This window comes from Ctenopharyngodon idella, chromosome 7, assembly GCF_019924925.1.
Source record: "Ctenopharyngodon idella isolate HZGC_01 chromosome 7, HZGC01, whole genome shotgun sequence".
NCBI classification, from domain to species: domain Eukaryota; kingdom Metazoa; phylum Chordata; class Actinopteri; order Cypriniformes; family Xenocyprididae; genus Ctenopharyngodon; species Ctenopharyngodon idella.
In genome coordinates, this window is record NC_067226.1 from 33,886,454 (window position 1) to 33,906,088 (window position 19,635).

The window sequence follows — 19,635 nt, forward strand, 5'->3', positions numbered from 1 at the left end:
TGCTGTCTGTCATTAATGTTAATCATGAAAATCACTCACTGCTCCTGACTGAATATCTTTATATTGTATCTTTATAAGCATCGATCTATATTTAATTCATACAGTGAGGGCTGTGCAGTGTTTTTACATTTGATTATTCACTTTCTGTATTATTTCTTACTTCAATGCTAGTGTTAAATAGTTGTTAGTGCTTTTAAATGCTTTGGATATTAGCAACTGAGAGCAACTCTCTCTTATGTGTATCTAACTCCACTGTTACTCTCACACTTCAAATGATTGTGTGTAAATTTTCCCTGTATTTTTGTATTTTCAAATTACACATTACTTGTATTTTAATTAAATACATTTTTTCACAGCAGTATTTTGTATTTTATTTAAATACATTTGATGAGTAAGTATTTGTAATTTGTAACTAAATACTTTGATGTATTTGTGCCCATCTCTTGGCAAAATTCACATTTTCTTCAGAAAACATAAAAATCTAGATGATTTTATTATTCAAGACTTTAAGACTTAATGATTTTAACAATCATTTGTATGCTAAAGATGGTCCGCAATTAACCCTAAAATTATCTGATTTCCATGCAAACTTTAATTACTACTACCCTCAATAAATGATAAGCCTTTTCAGATGGAGGCTGAGACAGAAAAAAAGTTCATTCTGGACTGCTAAATGGGCCCGAAATAACCCAGAATTCAAGAAAAGTGTATCTAGCTGTCCAAGAGTGCACCATTGATCAGCCATGCAGATCATTTTCAGGGCAGAGCTGTCAACAAAGAGGAAGGTTAAAAGGGAGTCAAAATGAGGAACCAGTGCACATAGTAGTACAGTAATTACAGAGGAAGTTCTGCCTTTAAAAGCAGGACAAATACAGGCTAGTAAAAGGGGAAACAGACTTTAAAGAGTGTGCGAAAATAGATTTATTAAGTTTCAAACCTTTTTTTAAAAATGATAACATGGAAATTTAGCAATAAGAAATACTTATTAACAGGAACCGCCTCAGGACTGTGTGACACGCAAACAATGTGCCTTAAAATAAATGCCATTTCAACATGAGCAGTAGAAACTAACACTGAAGGTTGAAGACACAAATCAGAGACATGAAAAATTTTGGGCTGCAAGATTTTTTTTTAACATTACACATTCTGAATGGATTGTATGGTTCAATACGAGCATCATAAAATCATTAAGTGGAAAAATGCTGTTTTATTTGCATATGGCTCCGGGAAAAGGTTGATCGACAACTTGGTGTCCTTTAACACAAGGACATAAAACAATAACAGCAAACTCGCCTATCTAATCTGCTCACTGTGTTCATGTAACTCCATGTTCTTTTCTAGTATAATTACAACTGTGTTCAGTCTAAATGACAGCATATAATGTACGTGCTGTAATCGTGACAGAGTAGTGCAGTTCCGTTTTCCTCTAAAACCTTTCAGACTTGTTTCATCCTCCCAAGCTCTGAGGCTACAACAGCAGCAAAGCTGAATAAAATGTGCACACGTGTGGAAGTGCCATAACTCCAAGGCAACTGTCACATTTCCACTAAAAGCCTCCAAGTTGCAGCAATTTGACCCATCACAAACTAGACAAATTCTGCAAAGAATACATAAACCACTGCCTAAGGACTGCATGAAATGCAAAACAAAGCAATGGGATTGAAATGGGCATTGTGAAAAAGATTTTTCTAGTGTTTTTTTGTTTTTTTTTAAATAACAGTTTGATGCACCAACAACTCTTCAGTATTCAGCAGCTCGGCCAATCCTGATGAGCAATTATACAGATAAAGAGGTTAGCCAATCATAAGAGGTCAATTCTAGAAATTTTAAAGTGGTCATGAACTGTGTTGTTTAATTATTTATAATGTTTCCTGGGGTGCACTTATAATGTTAGTATGCTTTTTACATTAAAAAAAATGGTCAATTTAGAAATAAAAGGCATTTTCCTACCCTGATTTTAGCTCTCTGATTTGAACGCTGTTTTAAGGGGCGTCTGCAGTGAGACCTCAGTGTTGCTCACTGCTGTGATTGGCTGACACCTTTGCATATGAAATAGCTAAGTATTACACTCTCAAAAACATTTAGCATGTTTTTACTATTAAAGCTCTCAATGTTAACTAATCGTGAAAAGTTGTTGCATTGCATTTAGATCGTGAAATGAAAGGTTGCAGTGATGAACATTGTAGCCGATCACAGACATGTTGTTGAGCTCATGAAAGCAGCGATCTCGTCAAATTTAACTCGATTTCTGCACACTAACGAATGCTTTCATCATAACTAACAGTGCGAACATGATGTAACTAAAAGATTCGTTGAATAAAACGGGAGTTTTGGCGAAAGTCCAGAACTCAGTCACTGATAAACTCGTACTGTTTGATTGACAACTCCAGCGATTGTAAAGGGAGCGCTCTTTGATCGCTTTCTATATATAATTTAATCATTGTTTAAACAACAGATTATTTTTATCCTACTAAGAGAAACATCGTGAAGTTGACTGTTTAGTCACTGGTTTGATTTACTGACACATAGACAAAGATCATCTGACTGTACATGAATCATTAATATCAGATCAGGCATTAGAATTAACACAGTTACTGACATGTTGTTGCATTACTGTGAAGTCCATATCGTAAAAGACTGTTTGCAAAGCCTGCACTGAAATGCGATTGATTTACCAAAGAATCCACAGTGAAATGTACCGAACACAAATGAATAAAGCTGAACTGAGACGTTCACATTGCTTGAAAATAAATAACCATATTCCTAGCATTAGGATCCTTTGAAAGGTAATGTTATTTCTGTCCTGTTTCGCTCTTCTCTCCTCCTCATCTCACTAACACACCAGTGGGCGGGGCTAACATTGCAATGATGAAGTAGGAGTTGATTTCTTCTGTGGAGGCAGGGTTTCACCTGTCATAGATAGGCACATTCCAGGATCAGTCGTTATCTGGGCCTGGTGTCAATAAAAGCTTTTATTGGACTAACAAGGAAGTTTTGGAGTTCTGAAACTCATTCTTATAGTATGATGACCTCTTAAATATTAAAAGCTCAAGGAAAAGTTGGTTTCTCAATTCATAACCCCTTTAAAGGTATCTTTTTGGAAGAAAATAATATGCTACAAAAGTGAAAAACATGGCAATGTTCAACCAGCTACTTTTCTTACCTTTTATTCTCAAGTTTAGCACAAGACTCAACCGTAGCCCTGGACTTGGAGGAAACAGACAGTATCAGAATTTGCCATCCAACAGTCCGCGGCGGCTCTGTCTGGTTCATTAGGTGCACTGTAAATAATTCACACCAAGAAGGGGAAAGACACTGGAAGTGCAATGGTGAAACCTGCACTGTCAGGCTGAATTTAATGAACACTTTAAGCTTTAAAACTGTTATGGGGAAGGTTTTTTCCTCTTTCTGATGACTTTAGGAAAGTTTAATTGAAGGGCTTTTTTCCTCAGAAAACCTCTGAAGTTAATTTATTACTTACATAAACTCGCAAGCAGGTGCACAGAATACAGACAATATCGCCTGAAGAGCGTCGTAAGACTGAAACACTGCTGACTGAATGAATATTGGACATTTCACAAGTTGCGGCAACATGTGGGACTTCTATCATTTCTAGACCTGCAACAGATTAACGGTAAGAAGGAAGTTATAGTTATAGAAACTGCTCACCATACTAAAGCTGAAGAAAATGCTCCCAACAGACCATGGCATTCAAAAATGACAAAAAAGGACCTTCCTCTGGACTGTCCAAGCATTTCTGCCTATTTGAAATGCATTACGTTCCATAAACAGAAAAGGACTTGGTGCACAATGGGCCAAATACAGGCCAGAAACCCCAGGAGGAAGCGCAGGAGGTAAATGACACATTAAAAAGTCAAATCCTTTGTGCATTATCTTACTTGAGCAAACACCTCAGATAAATCCGGCAAATGTGTGGATGGAGCAAATGGCCTCAAAAAGGTGTCAGGTGCTGATATGGTAATACTTAAAACAGATTAGCATTAAAATGTACTGTGAGCTATGTTTTCAGTTTAATGAGTTTTAATTTATTCAAATGAGTTTAAAGATTTAGCATTGAATACAAACATTACAGTTCAACTTCAGAGAACTTTTCAACTTCAGATTATTAAACTTTAAAGTAAACTCTGAATTATATTAATTATGCCCCTTTTTAAAAGATGTAATAAAAGTCTCAGGTGTCCCCAGAATGTGTCTCTGAGTTTCAGCTCAAAATACCCCACAGATCATTTATTATAGCATGTCCAATTTGCCCCATTTGGCAAAAACACAGCATTGTCGTGCACGTACCTTTAAAGGGGACACATCATGAAAATCTTTTTCCGTGTTTAAGTGCTATAATCTACCAACCCAGAAAACATGAAAAAGGACATCCCAGTAACTTTGTTTTGGCAAATCTTTCTCTGCAAGCACGTGAAAAAACGAGCCACTCAGACTTCGCTCCCCTTGTGACGTAGGAAGGGGATCTTATAATAATATTACCGCCCTTTAATCTGCACGTTTCCACCCACGGCGCCACCATTTTGTTTTCGTAAGTGACAACGGTGTACCAGCTCTAATGCCAGGCCAAAAGTTCGAGCAAAGCATGCTAACTGTTTTGTCGTTGGCTGCACAGACGAGCACAGAACACTATTTAGAGTCTCTTAGCTTGGATAGCCTGCAAGTTGACCCTGGCAAGCTCAATTGCTAAAAAGGATAATTTCTGTCCGAGCGATATTTTGAAAAAAAATAAAAAAATAAATTAGACCATTTGATAGCAATCATAAACGTTAGCCTGGTGTGTATGGCTCTGTTTGGCAAGCAGGTACGCTATGTATAGTGAGTGTCCATATGGGTTTCGCACAAAAGATTAACATGACGGCACATGCTAGTCGATGAGTTGAATCAACTCCACAGCAACTACATAAATTTATCCACTAACCATTCAGAAACGTCCAGTTTCATTCTAAAAGTTGTATCTTCTTCCTGAGTCTCTCCATCAGTGTCGACTCCGGTTTGAAGAATGTAAGGCTGAACACAGTTACTGACAATCCTCATTTTGGCTGCGTGAGATTCTCCAGCTTTGTTGTTGTTGAGCAACTGAAGCGTGAGCTGTTAAAGCTCCACCCTCTTCTGGAAAGGGGGCCGGGAGCAGCAGCTCATTTGCATTTAAAGGGACACACAAAAAAAACGGCGTGTTTTTGCTCACACCCAAATAAGGGGCAAATTTGACAAGCTATAATAAATGATCTGTGGGGTATTTTGAGCTGAAACTTCACAGACACATTCTGGGGACACCAGAGATTAAATCTTGTGAAAGGGGCATTATAAGTCCCCTTTAAATGCAAATAAGCTGCTGCTCTCCATCCCCTTTCCAGAGGAGGGCGGAGACTTTACAGCTCATGCTTCGGATACTCAACAACGCTGGAGAATCTCACGCAGCCAAAATGTCAGGAATTGTCAGTAGCGGTGTTCAGCCTTACATTGTTCAAACCAGAGTCGGAGTGCACACTTTTAGAATGCAACACGTTTCTGGATGGTTAGTTGACAAATTTATGTAGTTGTTGTGGAGTTATCTTTATTCAACTTCCTGATTAACCATCATGATGATCTATAAACTGTTGGACAGGTGCTCATGTGGGAACTGTAGTAGGATACCTACAGAGCCAGATAATATATGCTGCATGGAGATGGAACAGGTATCATTGTGTTTAATTACGGTTATAATTTATATAATCATCTTTAGCCGTATAGAATGCTAACAAGCACATTCAGAAATGCGATTTGGAAACAAATCGAATGAAAGTGCAATACTTGTTCTAGATGAAGTTTGAGCACGAACAATCGACCCAACTTTCAGAATCAACTTTTGTGCAAATACAGCGTTGAACTGACCCTCATTTGTGAAGCAGTTCGGCGTAAAAAGATTTGCACAAACATATAAGACTTTACCAAATTTCTTCAGCACATTTCCTTCATAAATGAAATTTATCCACTGTGTCCCTCATTGGCTCAGATGCCGGAGTCTATGGAGACTCTTATTTTCATTGGTACATCCAAAAACAGAACATTTTTAATGTGGCACAGACATTATATAAATAGGTGCTATTGCGAGGATATTAACATGGTGCACTCAGGGCGGGATCTATGCTAATAAGGTAGATGGTCACCAGTTATGGGCAGGGGCTTGTGATGTCACTGTAGGGGGAAATCTGGAACAGCGTATTTTCAGACACTGCTTCTGATTTATGGGGATTATGGAAAAGAAAAAAAGGGGGAGTGGGTAATTTTTACCATCATAGGCTAGTTGTTTACACACTGCGGACACAGTGTTCAACCACCATGTAAAAGTGAATTTTGCATAATAGTTAACCTTTAAACTCATATCAATAATGGAGAATGTCAATTGTTAGTCGATAATTCCCAGCATCAGCTAAGCATCACTATAATGCCAAAATATTTAAAATACCCAAAATATTAAACTTCCATCTTTTAACTTGTAGTCGTACTGCACAGTTTTTGCTATAAACATGAATGGCATTGGGAAGTCATACGGCTTGTTGATGGAGCACTACTACTCCAAGCTATTGGACTAATGGCTTTCTTTCCAATTACATTTCTTCAAAACATGTTTTCCAATAGCACTGGAGAACTGATAAAATAATTTCAAAAATGTCACAATTACCACTAAGGCCATACAATTATATTTTGCTGGCTTCCTAACACAGCAGCACGGAGGGTCCTCGGACTGTTGTTTCTGGCATTCATCTAATTCACTTCACAATCCAATGAATTTTAAATTACTCAGTCAACTCTGAAATACAGTTCAGTGCGATTATGATCTTTGCATCAGCAAATAAACATGACATTTACATCTATAGCAAATGTTTGCACATCCTGTGGAATCTACAAAGGATGCAGTCACTTACTACTGTTACGCTAGCAAACATACAACAGACTCAGAGTTAACTTACCCTGTCACACGAGTACTTTCAACATCAGCAGAATAGATCAATTTCAAGGTAGAGCTGTCAGCATAGTGGAAGGTTAAACTGAGTCAAACTGAAGTGCTACTGCACACAACACAGTAATTATGAAGTTCTTGTGCAGCCATTAAAGAGAGGCAAACACAGGAGGAAAGACAATATAAAACAAGCACATGCGTAGTACGTGCATGCAAACATTTCAAGCTATACAAGCATTTCAGACTGCAATTCATAATGCAGCTCAAGTCCATTTGCATCCAAGATTTGGCATTTGCGTAGACTGGTTCCAGGACAAAGAGGAAACAAAAGAGGGCGATTGCGAAATCGTGGCATCCGTAATCGTAAATGTTGAAAGGTGCCATTACAAAAAAAAAAAAAAAAAAAAATTATCCACTTACATTATTCTGCATGCTTAAGAGGTGTTTAGAGCATGTTAAAGGGGACATCGGATGCCAATGATTCTTTAGGGTCTTCATGAAAAATCTATAACATACTTTGATTAAAATTTCTTAATGGTTGTGTAAAGAACCTTTTTACCTTGTCAAAAACAGCTCTGTTCACAGCAAGCCGTTTCAGCGCATGTCCCTTTAAATGATAATGAGCTACTGTTCACCCCACCCCATCTTATCGGGCTATAAACACTATTTGGCAGGTATTGCATTGAACTCACCATTCTTATTTATGCAGTTACAAACGATTAAAATACATTTGAAAATTACTTGTTGGTCATTAACTGACACCTTTATAAATCTTATTGTAGTGTTACCATGTTATCTTTACATAAAACGTACAGAGTTTGTAATAAAACAATCACCTTGATGCATTGTTCATTATAAACGTGCAGTTATGAATTACAGTGAGAAGGTTTTAAATAGAAATGATGACATATGTTTGTTCGACTGTTATTTTGATAATGAACAAGCTGCGATGTCACGTTTGCAGTGCTTTGTTGTGTGTGCGTGTGTGCTCATTTCGGAGGCTGCGTCCTGATTCAACAAACTCCAACAGACGTGTTCGTTGGCATTTATCTGTGCGGTGTGAACTTGCTAACTAGCACATTATTAGGAAAGGCGATTTGCAAAGATTCATAAAAAAAAAAAAAAAAAAAAAAAAAAAACCTGTAACGTTACTTACGTCTTCTGGAGGTACTGATCCATCCTTCAGGAACTTTTTAGCAAAACAAACTTTTTTAGCGCAGACATAAACGCATATAGGTAGATCCGGGGGCGCATTCCCTTCAAAAACAAAATGAATCTACTGTGTCTTCAGCGGCTCAGATGTCGAGAGTAAAGGACGACTGCTATGTTCATTCTTATATCCAATAACAAAACGCCTCAGTTACTTTGGAGACATTCTTGTCTACAGCTGCGCGGTGTCGAAACAACGGCGGACTGTTTACAGCTCACTCAGGGTGGGTCTATGCTGAAACGGCCGTGTCAGTCAACAGTCATGGGAGGGGCCTGTGCAAATTTACGTCACTTTGCCAAGAATCTGTGAACAGCTTGATCTGACAGTGCTTATGATTTGTGGGGATTAAAAAAAAAAAAAAAAAAAAAAAAAAAAAAAAAAAGCACTGGGTGGATTTTTATCATTATAGAGTGGTTGTGTAGACACACTGCCAACACACATTTATGTCCAAACACCATGCAAAGGTGAAATTTGCATCCAATGTCCCCTTTAAGTTGTGATCACGACTACTTCAGAGTGTAAAACGTCTAACCCAGGACAAAAGGAACTACCAGCTGATTCGTTGAACGCATGCGAAACACCAGCACCTGCCATATTTAAAAAGCCGTGTACACAGCCTATTTTACAAACTCCACAAACTAACTCTACAAACATGGAAAAGTGATAGATGGACCTCTCAACCTTACCCTAGGAGAAAATCCAGTGAGACATGATTTTGTATTTCTGCTCAGCGAGCCACATTGGGCATCAACCACACGGCAAAAGCTAATAATTTTTCATACACTATCCACTTTCTTTGTATAGCAGTTCTATCTAATAACGTATTAGACAGGACTGATGGATCATAAACTAGTGAATAGGGCTGCACGATTTATCACAATACGAAAAATAACATTGAACTTAAACGCAAATATCGCTTAAACACGATTCTTAGTGCGATTATGAAATCGCAAAGGCTGTGATAATTTTTTTTATGTGCCGCTTGTCAATGAAGTATGGCTCCAAATCCATCTAAAAGCACTGTGAGTTTGAGTCGCTTATAATGTGCATTTGAAAAAGCAACATGCGTCCAACATATTTCCAGACATGAGAAGCATTTATTAACATCTTGTCTAACAAAAGACAACATTTAATACCATGTTTTTACTCCAAACTCACTTTGTAACGACAGTTGAGTGTCCTTCTGTGAGATGATGTGGCTTCTTACACAGAATAATGTAGTTGTGTGTTTATTAGTCATGTTTAATCCAAGAGTTTCAATCTTCCGTTTATTCAGCTACAGCGGTATGACACGTGTTATCTACTTCTACTGCAGAGCATATTCAGAGTTTCTGCGCAAGAGCGCCCTCTGGCTTTCAGATGGAGAAGCATTTACTACTGATCACAGAACCGTACAGCTCTGACAAGCTGTATACGAAATAGACTCAACAAAATGTGCAGACAATGGATAGTTCATGTTTCTACATTGAATTGTGCTATGATGCTCAGCAATGCACGTTTTCAACTCACGAGTTGTTTTACCGACATATGATTTCCCACAAGGGCATGTTATAAGGTAAATGACTCCTTTAGTTTTACAGCTTATTATTCCTTTAATAGGGATAGGTTTCCCAGTGTGCTGATGTTTAAACGATGTACACCGGTAAGTATAGCTACATTGGCTGCATGTACCACCTCGATAGTTACCTTCAGGGATTGGTGTTAATATAGTGTGTTGTGACAGGTGGGGGAGGTAAATACGATCTCACCAGATGATCTTTCAAGTTACGTCCGCACCTGAACACCATGAGAGGAGGATCCTGAAAAGATTCAAGTCTTTTGTCAGTTTTCAGAATATGCCAATGTTTGTTAATTATCTTCTTAATTTGTTCTGAAGATTTAGTGTATTTTGTGGTAAAAATCACAGAGAATCTTTTTTGATTTTTATCCTTCTTCCTTAACAGGTCCAAACGTGATTGACCCTCCATTTTTTTTCTCCGCTGCTTGAATTTGCTCCACAGTATAACCTCTACAGTTAAACGATTCTTTTAAAACATTAAAACTCCTATTAAGATCATCTGGTTTGCTACAAATTCTCTTTATCCGACACATTTGACTATACGGTAAGCTGTTCTTTAGAGGTAAAGAATGGTAAGAGTCAGCTCTCAGAAAAGTGTTACGAGCCGTAGGTTTTCTAAAAAGATCTGCATAGAGATAGTTACCTTCTTTGATTATCCACAAAAAAGCCATACAGAGATTCGCAAAAGAGGGTGCAAATGTGCTGCCCATGGCCACACCTCTTTTTTGGATAAAATAATCATTCTGGAATTTAAAATAATTGTAGGAAAGTATAATTTCGGATAATGTCTTAATACATTCATTAGAAGGAATTAGATCATCACGTTCAGATAAACAATGGACCATAGCTTCAATACCTTCTTTATGTGGAATACATGTGTATAAAGATTGAACATCAAAGGAGACCAATAATATGTCCTCAGGTACTGGATTTATAGAGTCAATGAAAGACAACATATGCATGGTATCCTTCAGGAAAGAAGGCATTTTTTCATAGAATGGTCTAAAAAAAGAAATCCACAAATGTAGAGATAGATGACATTAATGAACCAATTCCTGATATTACTGGACGTCCTGGAGTTTGTGGATTTTAGGTAAGGTGTAGAACGTAGAGATAATAGGATTCTTTATTTTAAGGAATTCAAATTATCTTTATTAATCTCGCCAGATTGTAACATCAAATCAAGAACAGCATAAATTTGTTTTTTAAAAGTTTGAGTCAGGATCTTCTGTGAGTTTTTCATAAAAATCCAAATCTGAAAGTTGTCTTTCACATTCTCTTACATAATCATTACATAATCATGACATTTACACTGGACTTTGACCCAAATAAAGTTAGTTTTCTGGTTTTGTGGATAATCAAAGAAGGTAACTATCTCTATGCAGATCTTTTTAGAAAACCTACGGCTCGTAACACTTTTCTGAGAGCTGACTCTTACCATTCTTTACCTCTAAAGAACAGCTTACCGTATAGTCAAATGTGTCGGATAAAGAGAATTTGTAGCAAACCAGATGATCTTAATAGGAGTTTTAATGTTTTAAAAGAATCGTTTAACTGTAGAGGTTATACTGTGGAGCAAATTCAAGCAGCGGAGAAAAAAAATTGAGGGTCAATCACGTTTGGACCTGTTAAGGAAGAAGGATAAAAATCAAAAAAGATTCTCTGTGATTTTTTACCACAAAATACACTAAATCTTCAGAACAAATTAAGAAGATAATTAACGAACATTGGCATATTCTGAAAACTGACAAAAGACTTGAATCTTTTCAGGATCCTCCTCTCATGGTGTTCAGGCGCGGACGTAACTTGAAAGATCATCTGGTGAGATCGTATTTACCTCCCCCACCTGTCACAACACAAACTATATTAACACCAATCCCTGAAGGTAACTATCGAGGTGGTACATGCAGCCAATGTAGCTATACTTACCGGTGTACCTCGTTTAAACATCCACACACTGGGAAACCTATCCCTATTAAAGGAATAATAAGCTGTAAAACTAAAGCAGTCATTTACCTTATAACATGCCCTTGTGGGAAATCATATGTCGGTAAAACAACTCGTGAGTTGAAAACGTGCATTGCTGAGCATCATAGCACAATTCAATGTAGAAACATGAACTATCCATTGTCTGCACATTTTGTTGACTTTCTGCAAGTGAGTGTGCAGTCATGTCTTTCATATACATTTAGATTTATCTTTCTTGACCTGCACCTCGAATGGAGTGCGTTTGTTTATGTTTTGATTACTTGATAAAGCTACTCAAAACATCATTCAATGTAAACTGTGATAATCGTAATTAATAAATCGCAATTACAATTTCAAGGGAATAATCGACAATTATGATTTGTCATAATCGTGCAGCCCTAGTTAAACTCAACTATTGCCCAAAAAAAAGCTTGGGAAACTGATATTCAAACTCCTGATTAGAGTTGAAATGTAAAGAAACTACATGAGCAAGTTTCAACATCAGCATTTACAGTACAAAGATGAACATACTAACTCAGACTCTATAAATAATTGATTATTGCTATGAAGCAGTATTTGAGCGTCCTTATGGTCATAATGAAAACACTTAACTTCCTAATGGTTTCTCAGAAAGTTTGATTGACAAACTAGCTCCTCAGTAACCCCAGGATAGCCATTAAAAACAGAAGAGAGAGAGAGAGAGAAAAAAACTTGCCAGTTCAACAAAAGTAGCTTATGTGTGATCGACCTTTTTTTAAAGCGCTGCTCTACAGTAAATACTAGGAATTTCCATGTCACGCAAACAGCAATTCTCAGCAGAGAATGGACTTTCAACTGAACCGACATTGAATGATATATAGTTGTTTTTTTTGGCAATGTCCAAATCTTGGATTAATTTTTCCACTGAGCACAATGTACTCTGGAATTGCTTTCTACATGAAAATAAGTGATGATACCTTAGAATGTGGCTAAAACAAGTGTGCATATGATGCCTTAAAATGCTGCCAACAGAGCAACAGACCAAGACATTTATATTTTGTATTCAACCGACCTCCATTGCTCATTAGACAACATAACCACTGCCAGATGTGCGAACAAATGATAATGTTCCTACTACAAAAATAATTACAGACATTTACACTCTCCAGTGTAAACATTCCCTGTTATAAATTATTAAAGAGAAGGCACTTTATGCAATTGTCTTCAACCTGCCAAAAACACAACTTCTAATGAGTTTGTTAGAGGATCACAAATCATTAGTCTCTAAAGACATTGTGGCTAAGTTCACACTGTCAGTCCACATCCGATTATTTGTGTATCCGATTGGAATCTGATCTAAATTATTGACTATCCACACTGTGTATTGCAACTGTTCAGATCCCATTTGTGTCCCATTTCACTCTTTCGTTTTCCAGAATATCTGCATTGGTTTCTATGGCAATGATATTGCGTTGGAAGGTGTACACCAAAAACAGCAGCAACTTGGAGGGGTTTGCAATACAGATGTTGCTTTATTTACAACATGACAATAGCCCTCTTTCCACCTGGTATTAAGATGCATTTTGGTCGATCAGATCACAAGTAGACGAGGAAGACACATTTACACCTGGTGTTTTAACAGAAGAGGTTGAAAGTGGACAAAAGAGAGATTAAAACACCAGGTGTAAATGTCTCCCATTTACACCTGGTGCTTTAATCCATCTCTTTTGTCCACTTGTAACTACTTCTGTCCTGATTTCTTCGAGAGGAGGGTCTATGGGTGGGTAAATGAATGGGCTTTTTCAGATCTTTCGATCTAATGGACAAAATAAGCTTGAGCAATTTACATATGAACGCGACCGGAGATGACAGAAAAACATACGGAGAGCATCAGCTTTCGTTTCTGACCGGCCGAACGCTGTGAGTGTGTGTGTTTGAAATCAGGAATGGTGAGAGAACATTGTGCTTGGTACGTTTTTTTGTCTTCAAACCAAATTTGAGTCTTCAAAGTTTAAATCCTGTCTGGCTAGAGCACTTCCCATAATTTTAACTTTAGTTAGTGTGTAATGTTGCTGTTTGAGCAACAACATCTGCAAAGTGACGACGCTCAAAGTTCAATGCAAAGAGAGATTTTCTTTTCAAGAATTCTCTGTTTAAGGACCACAACAAACAGCTGGTAGGGACTACAACAAGCTTCTTCCCGGGTTGGTGAAGTCACCAACCCTAAACCCTGCATAAACCCCGCCCCCGAGAGCACGCAACAAAGGGGGTGAGTCCATGTTGGGCTGCTTTAGAGAAGAGGAAGAGTTGTTGTAGTAGAGTGTTGTTATGCCGTCATTTTACGCCGGACTGCTTCACAAACGAGGGTCAATTCAACGCTGGATTTGCACAAAAGATTAACATGACGGCACATGCTAGTCGATGAGTTGAATCAACTCCACAGCAACTACATAAATTTATCCACTAACCATTCAGAAACGTCCAGTTTCATTCTAAAAGTTGTAACTTCTTCCTGAGTCTCTCCATCAGTGTCGACTCCGGTTTGAACAATGTAAGGCTGAACACCGTTACTGACAATCCTCATTTTGGCTGCGTGAGATTCTCCAGCTTTGTTGTTGTTGAGCAACCGAAGTGTTCAAGCAGTCAAACTGAAACGGATTCTAGAAATGCGATTTCAAACCCCATATGAATGTAGCTCAAAACGGATTTGTAAAAATCACATTTCATATGATTTTTTGCCGTTCACACTTGTTAAATCTGACTGGATTTCAATTGGATATGCACAAAAATTAGATTTGGACTGACAGTCTGAATGTAGGCCTAGTCTTGGTTTGCTTCTGGAAGATTCTGTGTGGCTAGGAGAAAGTCCAATGGTTAAAATACCGTCCACGAACCAAAAATGAGGTCAGCTGTTGTTCAGCCTGATTATTTGAAAAGTTCTTCCAATAAGTTTAGATAAGTTTGGTGTAATCAAAAAAAAAAAAAACTGCTTGGACATAATTATGTAGTGAGATAATACTAAAGAGAAGCAGCTAGCGTGCCAGACTGCAGCCCTCAACTTCTCGTGAACAAACTACAACCCAATGACTAATCAGTAAAGAGGTAGTGATCACACACAAACCCACATAAAATCTGCACCCACAGAATTCAGTGGAAAGCGCTACAGATTTCAGCAGAAACAGAGCATCTGACAAGCTCTCTACATCCCACATTTATTAAATACTTTTGCTAATTTGACTATACTTAGAGTTACCAATAAAACTGCAATGCTCTCAGCATCATTTAAAACGTTTTATCAAATTAAATTAATGTTCAGCACAGAAAATACAATAAAGTCAGCAGACTTTTCTACCAAGAGCCAGACTGCCATCATTCAATAGACAGATATCCCATTCCCGAGTCACACTGCACAGCAGCTCCAGAAACATTATCTTCCCTGTCTGTCTCAAACTAAATTATTTTATTTACATGCATTACATGTGAATTGACTGCTACAAATTTTGCTCATTATAACTTCTGGTGGTGACAGACTAGGGGTGTGACAAAATATCGATATAGCGATATATCGTCGTCCTTCTCTGTGCGATACGAGAACTGATACGCTGGCGCCAAATATTGATATTTAAATTAATAAAATAAGGCGCTCTATATAGATTTATCTGCTCCCAGTGTCGCTACTTCAATGCGGCACTCAACACATAAATGAGAGAAACGTGAACATAAGGTAACTAGCCTAAGAAAAAGAGGTTTTTAACGGGTTAGTGGCCAGCAGTGTGAGTAAAATAATAGATGCCCCAGCCACTTCTAAGTTTAAAGTCTGGATGCACTTAGGCTTTTGTACCATTGATGTGACAAACATAGACATCTTTGACGTTCTTCACCGAGCGCTTACACAGATATACACAGGAGCGTTTGAAAGCAGGCATCTATCAGCGGATTCGTCTATCAGTGGATATATTAGGGATCTGCTGGTAGACGCCTGCTTTCAAACACTCCCTTGTAAATCTGTAAAGCGGCTCGGTGAAGAGCGTCAAAGATGTCTATTGACAAGTAAGCAATAAGGTACGAGAGGCTGTGCTGTATCGTGAATAAGTCACGGCTGAAGGGCGTTGTTAGGCACAACGCGAAGCGGAGCAACCCCTTCAGCCGTGACTTATTCACGATACAGCACTAGCCTTAAGTACCTTACTGCTTTTGTAAAATGGTTACCACACAATACAAATATTAAAGCCAGAAATATGTATGAATGCAACTTTCATGAAGAAACTTTCACTAAAAGCCTTCCTTCCGCCAAAAAAAATTGCCCCTGACCGTGAACAGCAAGAGAAGTTACATTATTACGCCATTAGATGGCGGCAAAGACTGTCTTTATGAGTGTGTCAGTCAGTAGCGAAGACTTTTATATTGAAAAGACTGAATTGTTGTGAACACAGAACAAGACGCAACTGACAAATGCTTTGACTAGCGCTGTCAGTCACGGGAAAACCCCTTAACTGTTAAAAGGACAAGATAATACATCAGACATTTAAACAGATTTTTTATTATGAACATAGGACTGACCTGAAGGAAAATGCTAAATCTAAATGCAGGTAATAAACTCACTCACTCTTTCTCACAATACTCTTCTACATAATACAGTAAGCTTCAATGAACATTATCAGCTGAGAACAAACAGTTTACGTTGCTAAGAGTGGTTGGTAAGGGTGTTGTGTAGTGATACACAGAACGGTTGGGTGAAGCAGTCATAGTCATGTTTTATCGTGAATAAAACACAGCTATTGACCAATCAGAATCAAGGACAGGAACTAACCATTTTATAATATGTTTTTTATCATTGTAGCCAATCACAGACACGTATGTTGAGTGTGTGAACAGACAATGGCCAATCAGAGGTGTTTACGAATCTCCTCAACAGTGCTCAAAATGCTAGGCTATGCTGGTATCGTCACATTTTTAACATTTTAAAATACGCTACCTACCTCGTTAAGCAGTTAATGTGTCAGTTTACACTCAAAAAAAAGTTTAAGCTTTTAAAAAGTATAAGCATAAAATGTTTAATATACTTAATGTTAAATTAAATTTACAGACTGAAAAACTTTTTGTGCTGTTTTTCAACAGTTTGGACTTTAATAAAGAGTGAAAACCTGCACTTAACCTTTCCACTGGCATTTTGTTTTCATAGTTAGACATCATGATGTATCATTATTGGATTGTCTAGCAATATATCGATTATCGCAGAATTGCTGTATTGTAATATTATTGTTATTGTGAGCCATGTATCATGATTGTATCGTGAGGTACCCTGCGATTCCCACCCCTACGACAGACTGTTATATCGACCAAATAAACAGAAGCAGTTTCTCCCCACTTTCCACAAATTCTACTTACAGATTCGACAAGTAACTGTTTTTTTTTTTTTTTTTTTTTTTGGATTTTAAATTAAATGTTTTGTAATTTTATTTTTGTAAATTAAAAGTTAGTTTACAACCAATTGTTAGTACTATATCCAGTATGACATTGGCATTTTATCAGCCTTCAGCCACTTTACTTTTACTCAATTCTCAAATGATGCATTCTGTGTCCTCGCGTCCCTTCCGAGTTCGTTCTTTCATGGTCGCCTGGCAAGACCGGACTCCACAAGAATGCAAGTCCGTTCTCGGAATTGAGCCAAAAACAGCCTTTCCTCTGACAAGCGGATGTGACGAGATCAGTTTTCCGGTTTGGTCATGTGACTTTTGACATATACCCTATTAAAGCTTATAAGACAGTGATGTGACGTGTTTTTGAGTAGTTACGCAATAACACGCCATCACTCAGCTGAAGTGGGCTGGGTCAAGTATTTAAATCAGCAGGACACTAGATAAAAAATAAACACAAACGACAATTAAGGTGTAAACAGGCCTTAATAATGACACATTTGAGATAGATAGAGATAGAGAGAGAGAGAGAGGGAGGGAGAGAGAATTTCCCCATTACTACTACTACAAAATTTTTAGTTGCAAAGATGATGGACAGTTCTGCACTTTATTTTTAATACTCTTATCATCACAGAAAAGAGTGATATTTCTTAACTGGTATCCACACAAACCAATCACCAGTTTGCGTCTAGAAAATAATCCCAACATAATGATTTTTCATGGAATAGGATGAGCTCAGCAATAATGCTGATTACTACAAGACACGTCAAATAAGAAAATCAGGAACTTCATGGGACAAAAAAATTACATTCACTCATTTCATAACATAACATCCATTCATTCATGAACAGCACAGGGAAAACAGAAGTGTGTTTTGGAGCACATCACACAATCACAGAGCAATCGGGGATGGCGCTCAAACACCTGTTCAGAAACACTCACTTGTTCCTCAGAACCTGCCAGGCCGCCTCGATATCAGCGTACAGGTTCTTCTCGGACGGTTTCCCGGTACTGACCCCATAACCCGAGTAATCATAGGAGAACACATTGCAGTTGATCCTGGACCCGAGGCCGATGTAGAAGCTGCACATCTGGCCCAGATCCACGGCGTTCCCGTGGGAGAACAGCAGCGTGTAACGGCTAGTGGGCGCGCACCGGACGAACATGCAGCCGACCCGGTTCCCGCGGCTGGTTCGGGTCACGAGCACCTCCACGGCGTCGAGCTCGCGCTGCGAGTACTGCCAGTCGGCGCGCTCGGTGAGATGCAGGCTGGTCGCGCCGCTCGCGTCCGTGTGGACGGAGTACGTGGGCTCGGGCGGCAGGAACGCCAATTTGGCCGCGATGCGACTCGGACAGGGCGGGCAGCAGAAGAGCCAGCACAACTCACCGAGGGAGAAACTGTTCATTCTCGGGCCTTGCTCGGGCATGGAGAGCGGTTGATACCGGGTGTGCGTCGGGGGGTTACGAATAGCGGAAAAAAATACACCAACGGTCTCGAGGATGCTAAAGCCGTGCTAAGTGGTAGTGGTTTGACGGATCAGTCACTAGCACTTGCTTTTTGACATTTTAAAAAATATATATCCGTTTCAATCCACCACTTATCCGTCTCGATCATGGGCTGAAAATGTCTAAAAATCGATCATTAGCACTCAATATTCAGCGTCAAGCTAGCCGTTCACATACAATGTAAGCTGCCATTGCTCCTGCTAAGAATGCCCAAATATGGGATTTTTCCGGTCATGGCGGATATCCGGCTCCTGCTGGATGAAGGCGACGTCACGAGGCTTTTCCTTGGATGAGCTGCAGGAGATCCTGGATGGTGCTTCCTTTCTGGGACTTGGGCATTAATCATCAAAACTGTGGTATAAAAACTAAATATGGAAAATATGTTTATGTTTACAAATATTAAACAAATAAAAACTTAATAAAAACAATTTCTTGCTAGTTTTGTCCATCCCAAACTCTGGATATTCACTCAACCACCTTCATTAGTCACATGCTAAGATGCTTTTAAACACTACTGAAGGAGTTCACATGTATGCTGGGCATTATATGTAAAGAAATTCATAGGAACAATTTATGTTTGTCTTCAAAATTAATTTCAGTAATTTATGCAAGCCTTTAGATTAAAACACATTCAATCTTATTAGTTCAGGAGAAATGATACATATAAATGTTTGTGCAATGAAACACAATGCAAGTAACACCACATAAAAAAAAATATAACCATTGTTTTGGCCAACAAATGTTGTAATTAATAAATTGTTTAAATGTAATTATTTCCCTGACCCAACATTAATGAAAAATACAGTTCAACCTTTCTGTTAAAATATATCTTTATCATATAGTTGACTCTGAATATATGCCAGTGTGGTTACTAAAAAAATCCCTGAGCAAATTATACATTTGAAATACATTTTGTTGAGTTATACTTATAGGGATAGTTCACCCAAAAATGAAAAATTTCCCATAATTTACTCACCCTCAAGCCATCCTAGGTGTATGTGACTTTTAGTTGAACACAATCAGATTTATAGCTTTA

At 38.2% G+C, this 19,635-nt stretch overlaps 1 protein-coding gene across 1 annotated transcript in view; it reads right to left on the minus strand.

Moving 5' to 3' along the window:
- abhd17c (abhydrolase domain containing 17C, depalmitoylase) overlaps positions 1-18,973 on the minus strand; it is a 56,851-nt gene extending 37,878 nt beyond the window's left edge. The window contains exon 1 of the mRNA XM_051901739.1: positions 18,036-18,973. Within this exon, the coding sequence (XP_051757699.1) occupies positions 18,036-18,520 (485 nt within the window). The 5' untranslated portion in view covers positions 18,521-18,973. The remainder of the gene's footprint in view (positions 1-18,035) is intronic.
- Positions 18,974-19,635: the final 662 nt, after the last annotated feature.